Source organism: Ascaphus truei, chromosome 1 (assembly GCF_040206685.1).
Source record: "Ascaphus truei isolate aAscTru1 chromosome 1, aAscTru1.hap1, whole genome shotgun sequence".
Taxonomy (NCBI): Eukaryota; Metazoa; Chordata; class Amphibia; order Anura; family Ascaphidae; genus Ascaphus; species Ascaphus truei.
In genome coordinates this window covers 168,371,504-168,388,445 of record NC_134483.1, presented here as the reverse complement: position 1 = coordinate 168,388,445, position 16,942 = coordinate 168,371,504, and the positions used below count along the sequence as shown (strand labels likewise).

Here is a 16,942-nt window from a genome sequence, read left to right as displayed (position 1 = left end):
AGTAATAATCCGCCCCCAGGTTGATTAAATTGTCAGTATGATACATAACACACTTAATGTACAATTGGCAGAATAGGTTTGCAACCCTAAAGGGAACACTTCCCTTTTAGTAAACAATGAATGACGTGGGTAAACTGTATATGGTAGGTCAGGGATGACCTACTCCAGTCTTCAAGGGTCACAAACGGGTCAGGTTTTAAGGATATTGCTGCTTCAGCACAGTTGGCTGTCATTGACAATGGAGGAGTCGTTGACTGAGCCACTTGTGCTGAAGCAGGGATATCCTTAAGCTACTATGTTGGTGATCCTTGAGGACTTGAGTTGGCCACTTCTGGTATAGGTGATCTTTCCTCATTGTCATTGTGAAAGACTTCATGCTTGTTCACCAATCATTTTGCACACACAGTAGCACTTGCGCACGCATCACATACAGATAAAGGGGAGAGATGGGGAAATTAGTAATGGCAAGGTGCAAGATAACCAAGCAATCGGGCAGGAAAAATTGTACCACTTAAGTCCTGTGTAGACAGTCCATAGCCTTCCGCATGAAAAGAAATACAGAAGAGCCGCCCTCCGAGAGACACTATCATTCATCCACCAAGGGATTGACAGGCCAAAGTTTCCCAGAAGTCTGTCGGACCGTAGTTTAGCTCACTCCTCCATGCTGGAAACGCCGTTCTACGCGTGTTTCTCACCAACATGCTTCTTCTGGAGCAGCCCGATTTACCCCTTCTATCACCGTTCCCTTTAGGTTTGAAAACCTGTCCTACCAATGTACATTACGTATCATACTGACAATTTAATGAGCCTGTGTGCAGATTATCACTGTACTATGGATGATTAGGGACTCCTATGGATAGGGACATATTTTGAGAAGGACAGTATCGGCGATTTTTATATTTTGCCATCCAGCTTAGAAGTTTTTAAATAAATGGTAATTCATGAGTGCACTGTGACTATTTTATTTTTATTTTGTTTTTTTTCTATATAGCACTACTTACCTCCCATGTACACAGATATATATATATATACCTTTCGATACTTTCAATCTATAGTTTGCACAAAGACCTGCTTTTTGCATATTGTATGTCACGAATAGGTCCAATGACAGTTGAACAGCAGAAGAAACCTTCATACATTATAAAAGAAAATCCCACTTCTACCCGCCGCCCCTCAACTTTATTTGATTTGATGTGTGCCCTGGGAGTGCACCCCCATATGTGCAGCTCTGGAAACTGCAGGGTGCTCAGAAATGTAACTTATGTTTCACAGACAAGTACTCATAAGGCCACTAGGTATAACCTGGCTTTTCTATTAGGTGACACAGCAGATGTGTATATATATTATATTAATGTGCTGTGTGGGTGGGGGGAGAAGAATTGACATAGCTAGGAGCGAGGTGCATGGGATGAGGGAGCGAGGCAGAGCGCTCCAGGACTACCTGCTCTTGGGGGTGGGGAAAGTTGTCTGTCTGTGTCGGATACACTGTGACATACAGAGCTGCCAATGTATGAATACATAGTCCTTATTTTTTGTATAATAACCTAGTTGTCGTTGTGTTTTAAATGGAAGCCTTTAGGTTACAAATTCTTGTAATTGGGGAGTTTGCCTTTACATTTTCTTTAAGGAACAGGCGTGTCAAATTATAAATAAAGTGACATTGTTCCAATGGAAAATGATTGTTTTGATTCAAAAGTATGACTATTATTTATGATAAATATCCGGTGACCTGTACATGCCCCTGCATGCGTCTGCTCAGATCCAATCAATGCGCCAGCAATTTCAGCCCTGATGACTCTTAATTATTCATCCTCTGTCCAAAGAAATTGCAATCCAAAACAGGCTTAACATGACATGATAATAGCGTTTGCTCCACTAACGGATGAAAAAATATCTCAGCAGTGATATGTGAAAAAGAAAAATGAAAACCGCACAGAACTGCTAAATGCTAAAATCTAATGAAACACATACAAACAAAAACTTGGAATAAAACTCACAAATTTCCTTGACCTTTCAATGCCTTCCAACCTTTTTTTAAGCCTGGTAGTAGGGGCCCTTTATGGGTGTCCTCTCTCCGGACTTACTAGGATCGCTGCCTCAGCTGTGCGTGCAGAATGCTCCAACTCTCTGCTCGGATGTCCACGTAGACGGTGCATTAAACCTATACTTTTGTACAAAGGGTTATTTATAAATTGATTGGTATCCACTACGGTACGGAAATGAGCTGTTAATGCTTCAATAATTGGTGTTGAGACTCTATGGTTACCATCTTCACCATTGGATATATCTGGTGTCAAAGTATTTGGTTTTATAAATGGCACAGAGGTGATTTTGTCCATAATCTAGTTTGTTACTATACACTGTTCTCTAAATTTCTCTATTTTTATGACCTGCATTGTGCATGAGAGAGTACCAGCACCAAGGAGGACTCTATTTTGCAAGGGCTGTCTGTGGGATTTGAATAATCCCAGAGGACTCATGGCTGCAGGACTTTAATTTTAAGTAATCACTCTAAACTTGTTCTCTTTTTATATGTATATATATTTCTTGATGGAATGTTTGTTACATTAGGTTATTTATAAACGTTTATTATATATTTGATTTGTTTATGGTGTAGCGCTATAGTTGTGTATTTTCCAGTCTTAACATGACTTGAGATGCATTTCCCAAATTTCCATAACCTTTGTCTGGTTATGTTACACAAGTCATGGGTTGCATTCTGTATGTAGAGTTTATATATTGTGGTTTTTAGTGGTTACAGCAGCAATCCCCCTACATTATTTATTTTTAAACCGTGTGGGAATGAAGGGGTCCCCTCCCCCCACCAGAGCTGAAATATCTATCAGTGACTGGGTGCGCCACTGGTTCCTGTGATAATCACCATTGAAGTTACTGGGCTTAAATTCTCCCTTCAAGGGAAACAAAATGGCTGCCAAATCTTGGGCCAACAGATTGAAGAAAAAAAATTATATATATATATTATATATTTTTTATATCTCTCATACAGTTGTATTTACATTTGCATATTTGCTTTGCTGTGGAGGGTTTTTGTCACTTTTTTTACACACCATAACTTAACTCAGTATGGTAAACCCCATCCTTTAGCTTCTTTGCATAGCCAGTTAATCAACCCCACACTGATGAGACCCATTAAGGTCGAAACGGCTGTCTGTGGGTGGATTTTCTGGCTATGCACCGTAACCCTGGCTGTGCTCAAAGCTGTGACCATGCAGCAAGCGTAAGCCTATAGGGAACCATGTTAAAAATGTTTTTTGAAGCAAAAAGTGTCACTGTGTGCTCATTTGCATGTCATTTCCCAGAATCCCTTGCTGCAGTGGAAGTGCTGTGTGCTGGGTGATAATGGGGAAAGGCGGGGTTGCAGACCTGCCTAAGACATGCAGATGAGCATACAGCTGTATTTACATTTGCATATTTGCTTTGCTGTGTAGGGTTTTTGTCACTTTTTTTACTCACCATAAAGTAACTCAGTGTGTGTAATATATATATATATATATATATATATATATATATATATATATATATATATATATATATATATATATATATATATATATATATATATATATATATATATATATATATATATATATATATATATATATATATATATATATATATATATATATATATATATATATATATATTCCTTTCAGTAGCTCATAGATTATTATACTTGGTAAGCAGGAGCTCAGACACCATGCTGCCTGAATGGGAAATGGCACTCCCACTGAAGAAGAGGCGAGGTCCTGGGAGCTGCTTGACTAACCAGACAAAGCTGGCAGATGTTGGGAGCGATCAGCCTGCAAACAATAATTATTGGCCTGTGTCAGGCTGCTATTTTGTGTCCTGCTTATAACTCAATCGACCCGGAAGCTTTTTCTTTCTTATTCCTTTTTTTTTTTGGGTGAAGTAGGAGCAACAGCAGAACAACCAGTTTTATACTGTGATGATGCATTGTATCAGGAGTGACGTGACAAAGCATTTCCTTGTTGAGTACTAACTGTATGAAACTACTTCCCAACAGGAAATGAGGGTAAAACAAAAATAAACCTCTTGGTTATAGACACAAGGAAACCTATGGGATTAAGACCTGGAAAATGAAAAAGCTTAAATGAAGGCATTACACGCAATGCAAACTACCTGAAAGCGGAAAGCAATTTGGTGCAATAAAATTCGGGAGGTCTTGTCATAGTCATTAAGAAATATGAATGCTCTGTGCAGCCACCACAGGGGCTTAACATAAACCGAGGGAGTCTGGTTCACATCCCAATGTCGGCACCTTGTGACCTTGGGCAAGTCCCTTTATCTACCTGTGCCTTAGGCACCAAAATTAGATTGCAAAATCGCCGTGCCTGGGACGCTGTAAAATATGTACATCGCTGCGTACCACATGCTATATTGTAATTGTGAAGCACTTTGAGTCCTTTTTGTGTGAGACACACTGTACAAAGTGGTTCTTATTAGACGTTTGGTTTTGTTAGTTGGTTACTTTTAGGAGGGATTATGGATTTGTGTAGGGTACTCGGCAACATTGACCCCTTGTGTGCTTTAGAAATTCAGCAGAATGCTTTGTAATTGAAGGGATCATCTTCAGATGGTAATGCTGTCCTTATATGTACAGATATTGGGACCTGCCACAGTTAGACATGTCACGCTGCTGAGAAGGAAATCCTTTAATTTTTTTTATTAACGGAAACTGTTGTGGTAGAAAGCTCAATCCAAGTTGATAAAGAGACTTCTTCTTTTGTTAAATCTCCTATGCAACGTCATGCAAAAGAACAAACAATTTGCTACTGACAAAAAGTAAAAGTACTACTTTTAGTACTACTAAAAGTAAAAGTCTGGTGAGGGTGAACACTGAAATACCCTACTGAAACATTGTTGTCATTGGTTCACATAATCAAATTGTGTGTGGTGGGGGGGGGGGGAGGGAGAAGGAAGATAAATGTATTTATTTCTTTGTTTATTCACGGACATCTCGTCAGTATTACTTGGAGGAAGCTGTTTTTAGAGACCGTAAAAGTAATTTATACACAATTATCAGTACATAGAAAGCAAAGAAAACGATTACCGGCAACATGAAAAGGCCTCAAAATGTCACTTATTTTTTATTTTTTTTTAACACCCCCTCCTCCCCTCATCTTGGTTACTTTTGAAGTTGAATAAAGGAGACTCCTCCTTTTTTAATGTCTTTGCTAAAAGGACCTGCGGCTGCTCTGTGGGGCGCGGTGCTTAATGTTCTGTCCCTGGTTCAGCTCCCCTGTGCTAGGGAAGTCGGCACAACTCCTCTCCACACTTGACTGGTCCATATACATATTTTAGTTCATACGCAGTAGCACTCTATGAATAATTCCAGTGCTAAATAGTAGAAGGAATGATGGAAAGATTAGGGTCCTCTTTCTGGGATCACACAACTTGGAAAATCAGTGTATAACCACTATAAGGAGGATATATCAAAGTGTAGTCTAATCATTTGAAAATTGTAATAAATATTTGCTATTCATGCAAAATGCAATGCATATAAACCTCACATGAAGAACACTGACTAAATATTTGCAAATGGTGTAAAACAGCGGGGCGCAAGACTGTAAACCATACGCCCACCCGCAGGCAGAGGCCCCGTGCGCTTCCCAAAGGCACTTAAATTAAGTGCCGGGTGAGCTGCAGGGTCTATGTAAACCTTTACTTACCATGGCTCCAAGCGTGTCGCCATGGCAACGCGACATCAAATGATGCTGTGCGGTCGTGACGTCACGTTGCTATGGCGTCGTGACATCACGTTGCTATGGCAACGTGACGTCGTGGAGCCGGGGTGAGGGGGGCGTGAGGTGACCGCCGGTAGGGGTCGCAGGGAAAAAAGTTGGCGTCACCCCTGATGCAACACTGTGAAAATGTCATACGAATACATACTCGCTTATCATAAGGCCGGGCATGGTCAGCACTTATGCGCTGACCCATGCAGGTGCTCGGCAGTGAGCCCCTGCAGCCGCAATCAGAGCGGCTTTAGCAGAGGCTCGCAAGAGCTCAAGGGAGCGCAGGGCCTGTCACGTGAGCAGTTCGCCCAACGTTAGCCTTCCAACAATACCCCTGAGGAAGTGGTGAGAGTGGGCTGTGGAACCACCGGGTGCTGGGTGGCAGTGAGAAGCAGAAGTGATGTGGAACAGCAGGGAAGCTGACCTGTGGGATGCGTCGCCTGGTAATATTCCTGCTAAAAGAAAAATAAATGCGAGCGGTTCTAATTTACCTCTAGCCTATCGATGGCTTATTAATACTCTCCCACCACTGGGCTTTCTTATACCTCGAAGGGAGGAGTAAAGATACCGACAGAATACGGCACTTGGGAATTTTAATTCAAAGCAGAAGAGTTTGGCGTGAATGGAAAAGCCACAAGTTTAACAAGAAATTGCACTTTATTTTATGGTATCGCTATCTGAGCTCCTCCTTGGGTTTCCCTGTTTCAGGCAAAGCTTGAGAAACTGACCTCATTCTGTACCACGGGAAATGATTCCTGATTCTGTGTCTCCTTCTTTCGTCTTCTTTTTTTTTTTTTTTTTTTAATTGGACTAAATGCATCCTTATGTAGTTCTTGCTGTGTGACTTACATCCGTTGTATGATTATATTTTTTTTCTTTGCAGGCACAATGTGTCCCTGCTGTGTGGTGTGTACAATCTATCTCCTTGTGTCTTGGACACTAAAATTAAAGTAGACGCTGTGATTTGAACCAGGTTAACCTGCTTCAAAGCCACTGCCCTCCTCACTTAACCCTCTTTGCACATCAGTGTGGGGGAAACCGTTTGTATTATTTAAGATTGTATGGGGTGACTTTTTTCTTAATAGTCTACCAGTTAGATCAGACTTTTGCTTCCCCCCCTCCCCCATCTCACACCAATGCCATTTTTATATTCTTTAATTTTGCATCTTGCAGTTTATTGATTTTACTTATTGAGGCAAATAATACATATCAAAGACACCAATAAAGCCTTCATCAGTTTCCGCCTACACCCTATAATGAGGTTCTGTCTGAGGCTGGGGAGTGGTAGCGATGCGACCAAATCTAACCTTGAACCTGCGCAGATTTATTGGGCAAACTTCACTGGAAGGTTGCAAGCCGGCTCAGCCTGCATGTGACCGTAATTCACCTGCCATTGATAGATGGCAGACTGTTATTGATCACCCAGAGTCTATATCAAAAGATTCAATCTGCATTGCATTATTAAAGCTGCTAAAGATTTTTCCGTCAATGCACAAATGACTTATGTAGTTAATTGCAAGATCTATTATTTATGCGAGCGCGCGCGCACACACACACGTGTAATTGCGTAGTGCAGTAGCTTAATCCAATTAAAATCTGAGTACTTCATGTAGCGCATCGTGCACTTGCAATGCATCATGACTTTCATTACAGGGGAATTTATACGATCACCAGCACTCGTTGCCCACTCTTAAAGGCACAAAGCACCCCAATTTTATTTTTATTTATTTAACAGGATTGGGACTATGGAGGACCTAATGAGTTGACCAGCGCTATATTTATTTATTTTTTAAACGACGGAAACCCATGGTTCCCCATTCTGTGTACAAAAATGAAATAGGGGAGCTACTTTTTTTAACGTATGTCTTCTGTTTGGAAAGACAGGCGCGGGAGCAATCAGTGGCTTGGGGAAAAATGAACCTTATCCTTCATCCATGAGTTACAGCTGGATAGTGGGGGCGGGGAGGGGGTTGGGGAGAATGACGCAGGGTGATATATGTCCAGTTGCAATTTCAAGCTCAAGTCAAATAAAAATTGTCAGCGCTTCACAAATAATGCACATCTGTAGTGTTTGTAAGCGGGTTTTTTTTTTTTTTTTTTTTTTTTAGAAATGATATAAACTTCATAAGTGATTCACTCTTCTCGGTCTAATTAGGTATGGAATACGTCCTGAGCATGTCATAATATACGGCCAGAGCATAGGGACTGTCCCATCGGTGGATCTTGCTGCTCGATTCGAAAGTGCTGCTGTCGTTCTTCACTCTCCGTTAACCTCAGGGATGCGCGTAGCTTTCCCAGACACCAAGAAGACTTATTGCTTTGATGCATTCCCCAAGTAAGTAATACACGTGTTTCAGAACGGAGAAATGCCAAAGAATACGTATTTTATAATAGGTCTGTATTAACCTTGGAAGTGCATTACATCCGTTTTCATCCATTTCCGACTTTGCCTCTCAAAGACTTTAGAATTCAGTGAGCAGTAAATAATTTGTAGATACAGGACTTTTTTTTACCTGCCATTGAATAGTAACATAGAATGTTTAATAGCTTTTTCACAGGAATCTGATATCACGAGATGAGCTAAAATGTCCCAGTGACATGATCACATCTATAGATCAGATTTAGAACTCAAAGGCCCAGATTAGGAAAATGGTGCCCAGCCAGCCATTGCTTAAATCCCATTCGGGTTAATGGGACTGAGCCTTAGTGTGGGTTAGTAACTTTTTTTATTTATTTTTATTTCTAAGACCGTGTAGTTCCATAGCCCTGAATGTTACAAATTGAATCCTATATCAGAATCCTCTGTTGTTAAAGTGTGTGCAACTGAGGTGTCCTAATACAATGTTTCTGTAATGAAAAATCTTATTGAATGCTATGTTAACATTTTATTTATTGCTACTTTTATTGTATGTGCCTGTCGCTTGGTTTGTCCACTAAAAATGTATAGTTTAATGAATAGGTCCTGTAGAGTCTGACACAGAGCCGTTTGGAGGGCTGCATGGGGGGGGGGGGGGTTCTTGAAGCTCTGCTAAGGGGGTTATTGGTGCTCGATCTAAAATTACAAGTAAATGGCAGTTGACTCTGATCGAGTTGCAATATCCCTTATCAGTGCTTTGTAAATTCCTACCATATTTTAGGGAGGGAGTACATTTAATCTTTCTGTCTGCTCCTACAAATGGATTGTTCCATTAAGATTCCCATATATAATCTGCTTTAGTTTGGTTCAATGGAAAAAATGAACTAGTGGATATGTTCAGTACACTAGTATTGAATTGATAGAGGGGATTCAAAGAGGCTTGTGTGTCAGGGATGTCTAATATTTCTCAGTAAGCGATAGGAAAATCATTCTCCGTGTACATGTAATTGTAAGATTTTGGGGAGTAGAGGAAGCTGGCGATCCCCTTACCCCTTTGTTCCCTTTCTACTTCTCTGTGTTGTAGTCTGTCTCCAATGAAAGGGTCACAGACGTGGTTGGAGCATATGAAAATAAAGAACAATGTTTTACTTAACCCCGTTTGGGGGCGGGGGGGGGGGGTGCAGGAGTGGACCACCCCACATTACACTGCAAAACGACTCATATTTGCTGCTGATCCGTTGTCCCTATTTTACCTCCTTTCTCCAGCATTGACAAAATCTCCAAGATCACGTCCCCCGTCCTGATCATCCATGGCACAGAAGACGAAGTCATTGACTTTTCACACGGCCTGGCGTTGTTTGAGCGCTGCCAGAGACCGGTGGAGCCGCTGTGGGTGGAAGGTGCCGGACACAACGACGTGGAACTTTACGGACAGTACCTCGAGCGATTAAAACAGTTTGTCGCACACGAGCTAGTAAATTTGTAAACTACTTTGTAAATTAACTTCCTAGGGCAAGAGAGGTATGCAACACATTTCCCCACAATGCATTGCAGGTCTCCCGGGCTATGAAGGGGTTAACTGACCATGTTTGTTTGGTTTTTTTTTTCTTCCTTTTGCTGGACTGTGAGCCATAGAAAAGAGCCTAAAACCTGAAGGTCTGTTTGCAAATCATGATGCTTGCCTTAACAGATTTTACAGGTAATGATTTGTTAACATCGGTAATGAAGGTTTTTATACCAGTGTTACAATCTGGGATAACACTACTGTGCAGTCGGCTTCTGTAATTTACTAATCGTGTGCAAAATGTATAAAAAAAACAAAAAAAAAAACCAAGAACTTCTTTAGGATGTGCAAAGTTATCAGCCCGTGAGGAAAGGGTATATTGATGTTTATTCCCTTTTGATCACATTTAGAAGTTGGGGGATTGCTAGCCATTACACATCCTGCCACAGACTTGAGTACTCCCAAACTGTCTTAACGCTACTAAATATCCACCCCAAACAAATACATATTTTTAGCAAGTTTAATCATATATGAAAAAAATAAGGTTTACTTACTTAAAAAAAAAAAAGAAAAAAAAAAAACCCTCATCATACTTGCGTATTAAAATAATTGTTTCGGGTTATTTAATGAAATGACACTTCATATATCAGTAGGATGATACAAGTGTTGCCAAGCGCCTCTGCAGTGAAACGGTTTCATTGACATGTTTTCTTTAGTCTGGTCAGGGCTTGGAGGGGGTCTACAAAGCAAATGTGTTACACGCCCCTTCTGCACTGAAATGGTTAACATCTCAAGATACTTACTGTGACTTCTTCCATGGAATTTTGTACAACTGTCTTCTAAGGATTCTGTACTGCTGTTACTACACACCAATGCTTTCAAATCATTCGAAACGGAAGGAATACATTACACTTTGTACGTACCTGAAGTTTACTTGAGTAGACAAGACTCTGTAGTATAGGGAGCATCTAGTTTAAAAATATTGATTGCACTTTTTATTATTGTATGAAAAATGAATTGTAATATCCAAATCATGTTACTAGAAATGCAACATTTTTTTTTTTATTATTATTATTTTGTTTGTGTCTGTTTGCAATTATGTGAACCACTGCTGAATGCTACAAGTCTTGGTATGTGACATTTACATTTTTGTTTTACCTGGTTGAAGCGAATGTCTACTGTGGAAGAGTTTTGGTAGACATGCTGCCTAGTAATGTTGGCTAAACGCAAACCCTTGACTGCCGCAGGCGCCAACACCACATTTGCTGGTACCAGTGTAATTGAAGAGGATATAAAAAAGATATGGGGGAATAATGTCACTGCGATCTGTTTGCTTGCCGAGAGAGAATTTTGGTGAAAAGCGAGACCCTTCCCTGTGCCATTCACACAGTGCCAATCTTTAGCTGAGAAGTTGGTTTGCATAGATAGGTTTACCATTGAAGATCCATAGTAACACGAAGTTAGTGACATTTAAAGCAGCGAGCTTCTAACACTGTGATACATTTGACATTCGCCTACTAGCTAGCGCTGATTCTTTTCTGGAATGTCAGTTGGAGCATGGGCGCGTTTTCAATGCAGTGTGTTGAAGGAGTTATTGGCAGTAAAGGGTCAACATGGTATGATTTTGTCATATACTGTACTTCACAGAAAACAAACTGGGCGTCGTTCTCCAAGCTCATTTTTGACGTTTATAATTGCATTTTTCTTTTTTATATCCATGTATAGGCATTTTTTTTTCTCCAGATTATTTTTCAAAGGAAAACTTAAAAAGGAATGTTATGTTTTTTGTATCAATGTAGTACCATTATTTTATTTTTTTGTAAGTTGCCTTTCCTTTGACAAGTTTTGCTTTAAATAAACCTTCAATGATGAATGCAACTGAAATTAAGGATATGTCGTTTTAATTTGTGAATGGATTATTATGTTGTGGCTGTCTGGGATTGCATACAATTTAATATGTATTCTACAGACTTGCATTGGTTCAGATGTTACCCAGTAAAATCTACTACAACTCTTTGCTGCACCTTTTTATTTAACTGCATGTTGAAATGTAGTCATCTCAAGCTTTCAGGGGGGGGTTCTTGCTGACAAAAACAACAAATCCGTTATTGGTGTTGAGTACACCAAGTACATGCGATGAGTCTGCCCACACAGAAAAACCCTGTGGGCCCTCCGAGTAATTTCTTGAGTTCAAAGCCAAACAATTTAACAGTATTCATTACATTTAAAGCGAAACGGTGGCTATTTTTTTCTTTGGAAAATTTAGTGATTCTTTGGTGAGCCTCTCAACGAGGAAATGTTCTATTCTTATCCCACCGTGTCCTTTATCAGAGAGCCAATACAGATAAGGGGAGGAGAGAGGTGGTCTTTGCCTCGTTAAACACACAATGACATCAGACAAACGTAGCTAGAGGAAACCGAACCCCTCCTATGTCTCGGCTCACTGTTTGCAAACTACCTTTAATATTTTAAAACTACTTTAAATACTTAGATGTCAGGTGTGGGTAAAAGCGGCATCAATCACCCAGATAAAACACCTTTAAAGTCTTGACTACCATTAGTTCCCCACTTTCCTCCTAGGAGGGATGGCCTCTTTAACTGCTATAGAGTACAGTCAGCAGGAATGTAATCAATCTAACCACAGTAATTATAGTTCAAAGTTCTAGTAGTCATATTGGTCCTGCAGAAAAGCAGATTTATTCATTGTAGTTCTCAGATACCGTTTAGCAGACCAACACTGGAGTTCTTCATAAAGTAAATGTGTATACCACTATTGAAATCTCTTAGGCTTCTTTAAGCTGCTAAACTCTGGCCGTGTGTGGAATCTTGGTGGTGTCCTTGACTGTGAGTTGACCCTTCCACCAGGGATTTACCTCTGAGAAGGTATTGGCTTTCCCTTAGCTTTTAAATTGTGTTTTTTATAGGGTGTGCTGGTATGCCATGCTATCTGAAAAATATTTACAGTCAGAATGATTTTTAATTGTAAAGTGTGTATGTGATAAAAATGAACCAGTTATGATAGTGTTGAGATTGGACAGTAATGTCAATTAGTTGGGGGGAACACTGACACACTGAAAGACCTGTCGCTGTAATTTTGTTAGCCTGCAGGTGGATGTTTTCCTCTATACTGTAAATTGGCTGCTCTCAGATAGTACTCCCTTTCTTCCACCCACACGTTGGTTTCTGGTGTGAGTGCAGGCCCTGAGAGGGAGAATGAGTGGGACTGACTTGCTAACCAGCTCCAAACAAAACGGCAGGTCAGCCAGAAATGATCAGGGGGTACCTGAGGCACCCTTACATATTGTCTAGGTCACTAATGTGGTGGCCTGCCATTTCTGCATTATTTTGCGCACTGCCCACCGTGATATAACTGTAGTAAGCAGGATCCTGCACAAGAAAAGTATCTCCCCCTCTTTTATCCAGCGGGGAGTTGTGGTCTGAAGTACACAGGCTATCTAGATCTCCATTACAAAAAATCCTAAAGCATGAAAAAAAGCAAATGTTGGGATTACATTTGTTTTGTATTCAATTTACATTAAGTTGTAAGATAAGTATTGCCCCTTTTTATATATTTCTCCAAGCTAAATCTGACACACACACACAGATTATGACAGATACCTGTGAACAAAAAGGTAGACACCTGAGAAGTCTGGGATACATTCAAAACAGGCCATGTTTTTTTAAGCCAATGCATGGTTGTGGTAATTTAACCTTGCGTTAAGCCTATGCTAATGATCACAAAAGCTGTTTTTTGCACATAGTTGGCTTTGTGACTATGCATTAAACTCTAGGGGAAATAACAGCTGTTATGATTTTAGCTAACCTAATGAGCTTAGTGTATCTGGGCTTCTGAGCGTTAATATTTAACCACTGTATGGTTTGTGTATACACATTTGTGAAGCAGGTTCAACTGGGTATCAAAAAACTGTAATAAGTGTGTGTACGATACTGTGTCCCATGCTGTTCTCTCCCAGGATGAGATATTGGCTGAGGTAAGGTGTACGATTCCCTCAACTTTCAGCTGCTGCTGCTGAAGGGACTAAAGACTCCTGCATTGTTACAAGGAGAAGAAACAGGTGGGTAATTGGAGGCATATTGAAATGAGTCCTGCTGAACACACATTTGTGATGTATGTTATATTGCAATGAATGCCATACCCACAATGTTTAGCAAAAGTACTTTTAACCGTTGTGTGTCTAACAAATTATCCATTGTCTTTTGTTTATATCCGTTGACTTATAACCAGATATTTTATTTTTCCATGTAGACCCTGTATTGCTATTTTTAATTAGATTAGTATACCTTTCTAAATGCTGTCACGCTGACTAACTGTACCCTTCTCTCTTTTTTTTTTTTTTTTTATGTGGGAGACTCATATTTGCCGGAAATGTATTTTTATTTTATTTTCTACATTTCTCCCTGAAAAATATCCTGCATACCAACGCAGGATGAGATCTCACGCATTTTTGCCTGAATGGAACATTTGGTCGCGACCGAATTGCTGCCAGCCGCACCCAGTTCGCCGCTGGCCTCTTCAAATTAAGTTTTATTATTGGTTGGGGTAGGGAGTTGATGTAAAAGTTTTTTTAGCAGTTATGGTAGGGGGGTTTACTTACCTTGGTCACCTTGGTGCTTATTTGGTCACAGTGAAACGGCTGCGAGCAAATGTCCTAGACCGCATTTTTGCTACCATATTTCCCAGAAAAGTGCTTCAGATGTCAGTCGGTGTGCGTTTCATAACCAAACAATGCTCAATCTCTCCTACACCCCCTCCCTCCCACACACACACACACAACGCACCCAACAGTTCAGATTTTCAGAATGTTCCTGCTTCAGCACATGTGGCTCAGTCGAAGACAGCCACCTGTGCTGAAGCAGGGATAGCCTGAAAACTTGACCTGCTTTAGCATAGTTTTCTGATCAGGACGAAAACTCCCGGGTTTCATTTTTTGCTAGTGTCAATATGTGATTTTCAGTATCATCTACTACAGGCCTGCACTCACTGTGCGGCCCGTCTGCACGCACTGTGCGGCCCGTCTGCACTCACTGTGTGGCCCGCGGCGGCTTTCTGCTCTCCCCCTCACTCCCGAGTCCACTCTCCCACGGCCCACCGCGAGCCCGCTCTCCCCCTCGCAGGGTAGCAGCGCGCTCTAGCATTGAGGCACTTCCTTTCCTGCCTGCTGCTTGCTAGAGCGTGCGTGCACTCCTGCCTGCTCTGCCGCAGCCGCCTCCTCCACCGCAAACCAAGGTAGGTGCTGGGGGGGGGGGTTAATGTGAGGTGCTGGGGGGGAGAGTGATGTGAGGTGCTGGGGGGGGAGAGTGATGTGAGCTGCAGGGGGGGGGAGAGTGATGTGAGGTGCAGGGGGGGGGAGAGTGATGTGAGGTGCAGGGGGGGAGAGGTGTGTGTGTGTGTGTTGTGCAGGGGGGTATTGTGTGTTTGATGTGGAGGGGGAGTATTGTGTGTTTGATGTGGAGGGGGAGTATTGTGTGTGGGTGAGGGAGAGATGGGGGTACGAGAGATAGGGAGTATCGCAAAGGTTGATAATGGGGGGGTTCTGGGGGAGATATGAGGATGAAGGGTGCTGGGGAACATGATGATGATTTTACCCGTGCGGCCCAATTTTTTTTTCTTCTTGGAGCAGTTCGAGTTGTGCAGGCCTGATCTACTAAAAGACAAGAGGTGTGATAGATTGTTAATAGCCCGTTTGGTGACTGGCGCTTCATTCTCCTTTATACTCTTTAGTGTAGGGCTCACAGGTGGGCCAAATGCATCCCGCGATGGGCTGTGGTGCCGACATTGGAATACGCTGCTCCTGCTAATTGCATACAAATGGCTTATGCAACCAAGTGAAGTTTTTCCCAGTGGACCTCACTTTGTGTGTTTACAAATACTTGAAAATTATTCTATTTCAACATTTTGCAAGTATCGGGCGATTTTTCCCTGCTTTCTACAGGCGATTTTTAAAAGCTGTAAAACCAATGCTAAAAAGAGTGGCTACATTGTGAGCATGTATTAGTTACCTTGACTAAAATGTAAAAGTTTTATATACTGCATATTGTGCGGTGTGCCCTATCTGTTTTTGTTGGGTTTTTTTTCATTCTCTTTCATACTTTCCCTGTGAGAAAATCATTCCTGGGACAACAGATAAAGGAGAATCGCCTTCTGAATCGATGCCTGCATCCTAGGCACATGCGAGTGCAATACTTACCATTCATGCAGAAATTACAGGAATTGACACTTTCTACACTAGAACTTTATTTTTCTACCCTTATTTGCATGTCTTCATTTTTTGAGCAATTTATTCTCCTTTTTTTTTTTTTTTTTTCTACAATCAAAATGGATTCAGGAACAGCCTCTTCATTCCCGATGCATAATTCTATTCCAGTCACCTTTTTATCGACATCATTATTCTGGAGTGACTTTAGCGCTTAATATCCACTTGATCGTTCGTAGATCTAAAATTACCTTAAGCTTTTGTAGCCCTTTTACTCCACGGTTTCTGATCTGGCTCCATTTGGAGAAAGTTGATCACAGCCTCTTCGTCTACAGAGATTGTGCTGAGCAGCATGTTCGCCCATGGCCCACAGCACCCTGGTTGAGAAACGCTACAGTATAATGTGCTGCATATCAAACAAAATATATACAGTATATATTTTTTTTTTTAATGATATTTGTTTCCTCTCTAGATAACAACTGTATACGCAGTCAGTCTTTGCCCTGTAGAACTTACAATGTAAACCAGGTGCTTGATGCATAGGGGGATGGTGACTTACCCAAGGAGACCAGAATTTGCACCACTCTCTCTCTGTGACTTTCCTTACTGAGCCACACCAGAGCTACTCCCTATGCTACAATGCTCTATTGTATCTGCTTGTGTTTTTTTACTTGGGGTAAATTAGTCTGTGGCTGTTTCCTCTCCGCAAAAAAAATCCATATCAGCCAAAATACACAGATTAGGAATTGTGAATCAGAATATTTGATTTGTAAAAGTTAATGCGGTTTTAGATTTCTGCATATTTTTTTCAAGAGTACTGGAGTCTCATCAACAAATCTATTTTGAAGTTACTCTAAGTGGCAGTCAGAGAGGGAATTTTTCAGGGAATAGCTATGTAATATGCTTCACAACTACCAATATTTGTAATCACACTGCTTGTGCATACGAGCTTTAGATTAGAATTGCAGCCAGTTGTGTGTGTGTGTGTGTGTGTGTGTGTGTGTGTGTGTGTGTCGCAATAATTAATGCAAAGAAAGGTTGTATTTAAAAATACAAAGCACACTTTGTAAATGTTTCGGTCCAGAAAGGACCT

At 40.9% G+C, this 16,942-nt stretch overlaps 1 protein-coding gene across 2 annotated transcripts in view; it reads left to right on the top strand.

Annotated features, from left to right (window-relative positions):
• ABHD17B (abhydrolase domain containing 17B, depalmitoylase) overlaps positions 1-11,648 on the top strand; it is a 32,249-nt gene extending 20,601 nt beyond the window's left edge. For both annotated transcript variants that reach the window (XM_075598028.1, XM_075598039.1), the window contains exons 3-4: positions 7,930-8,109; positions 9,397-11,648. In XM_075598028.1, the coding sequence (XP_075454143.1) occupies positions 7,930-8,109; positions 9,397-9,616 (400 nt within the window). In that variant the 3' untranslated portion in view covers positions 9,617-11,648. The remainder of the gene's footprint in view (positions 1-7,929; positions 8,110-9,396) is intronic.
• The last annotated feature ends 5,294 nt before the right edge of the window (positions 11,649-16,942 follow it).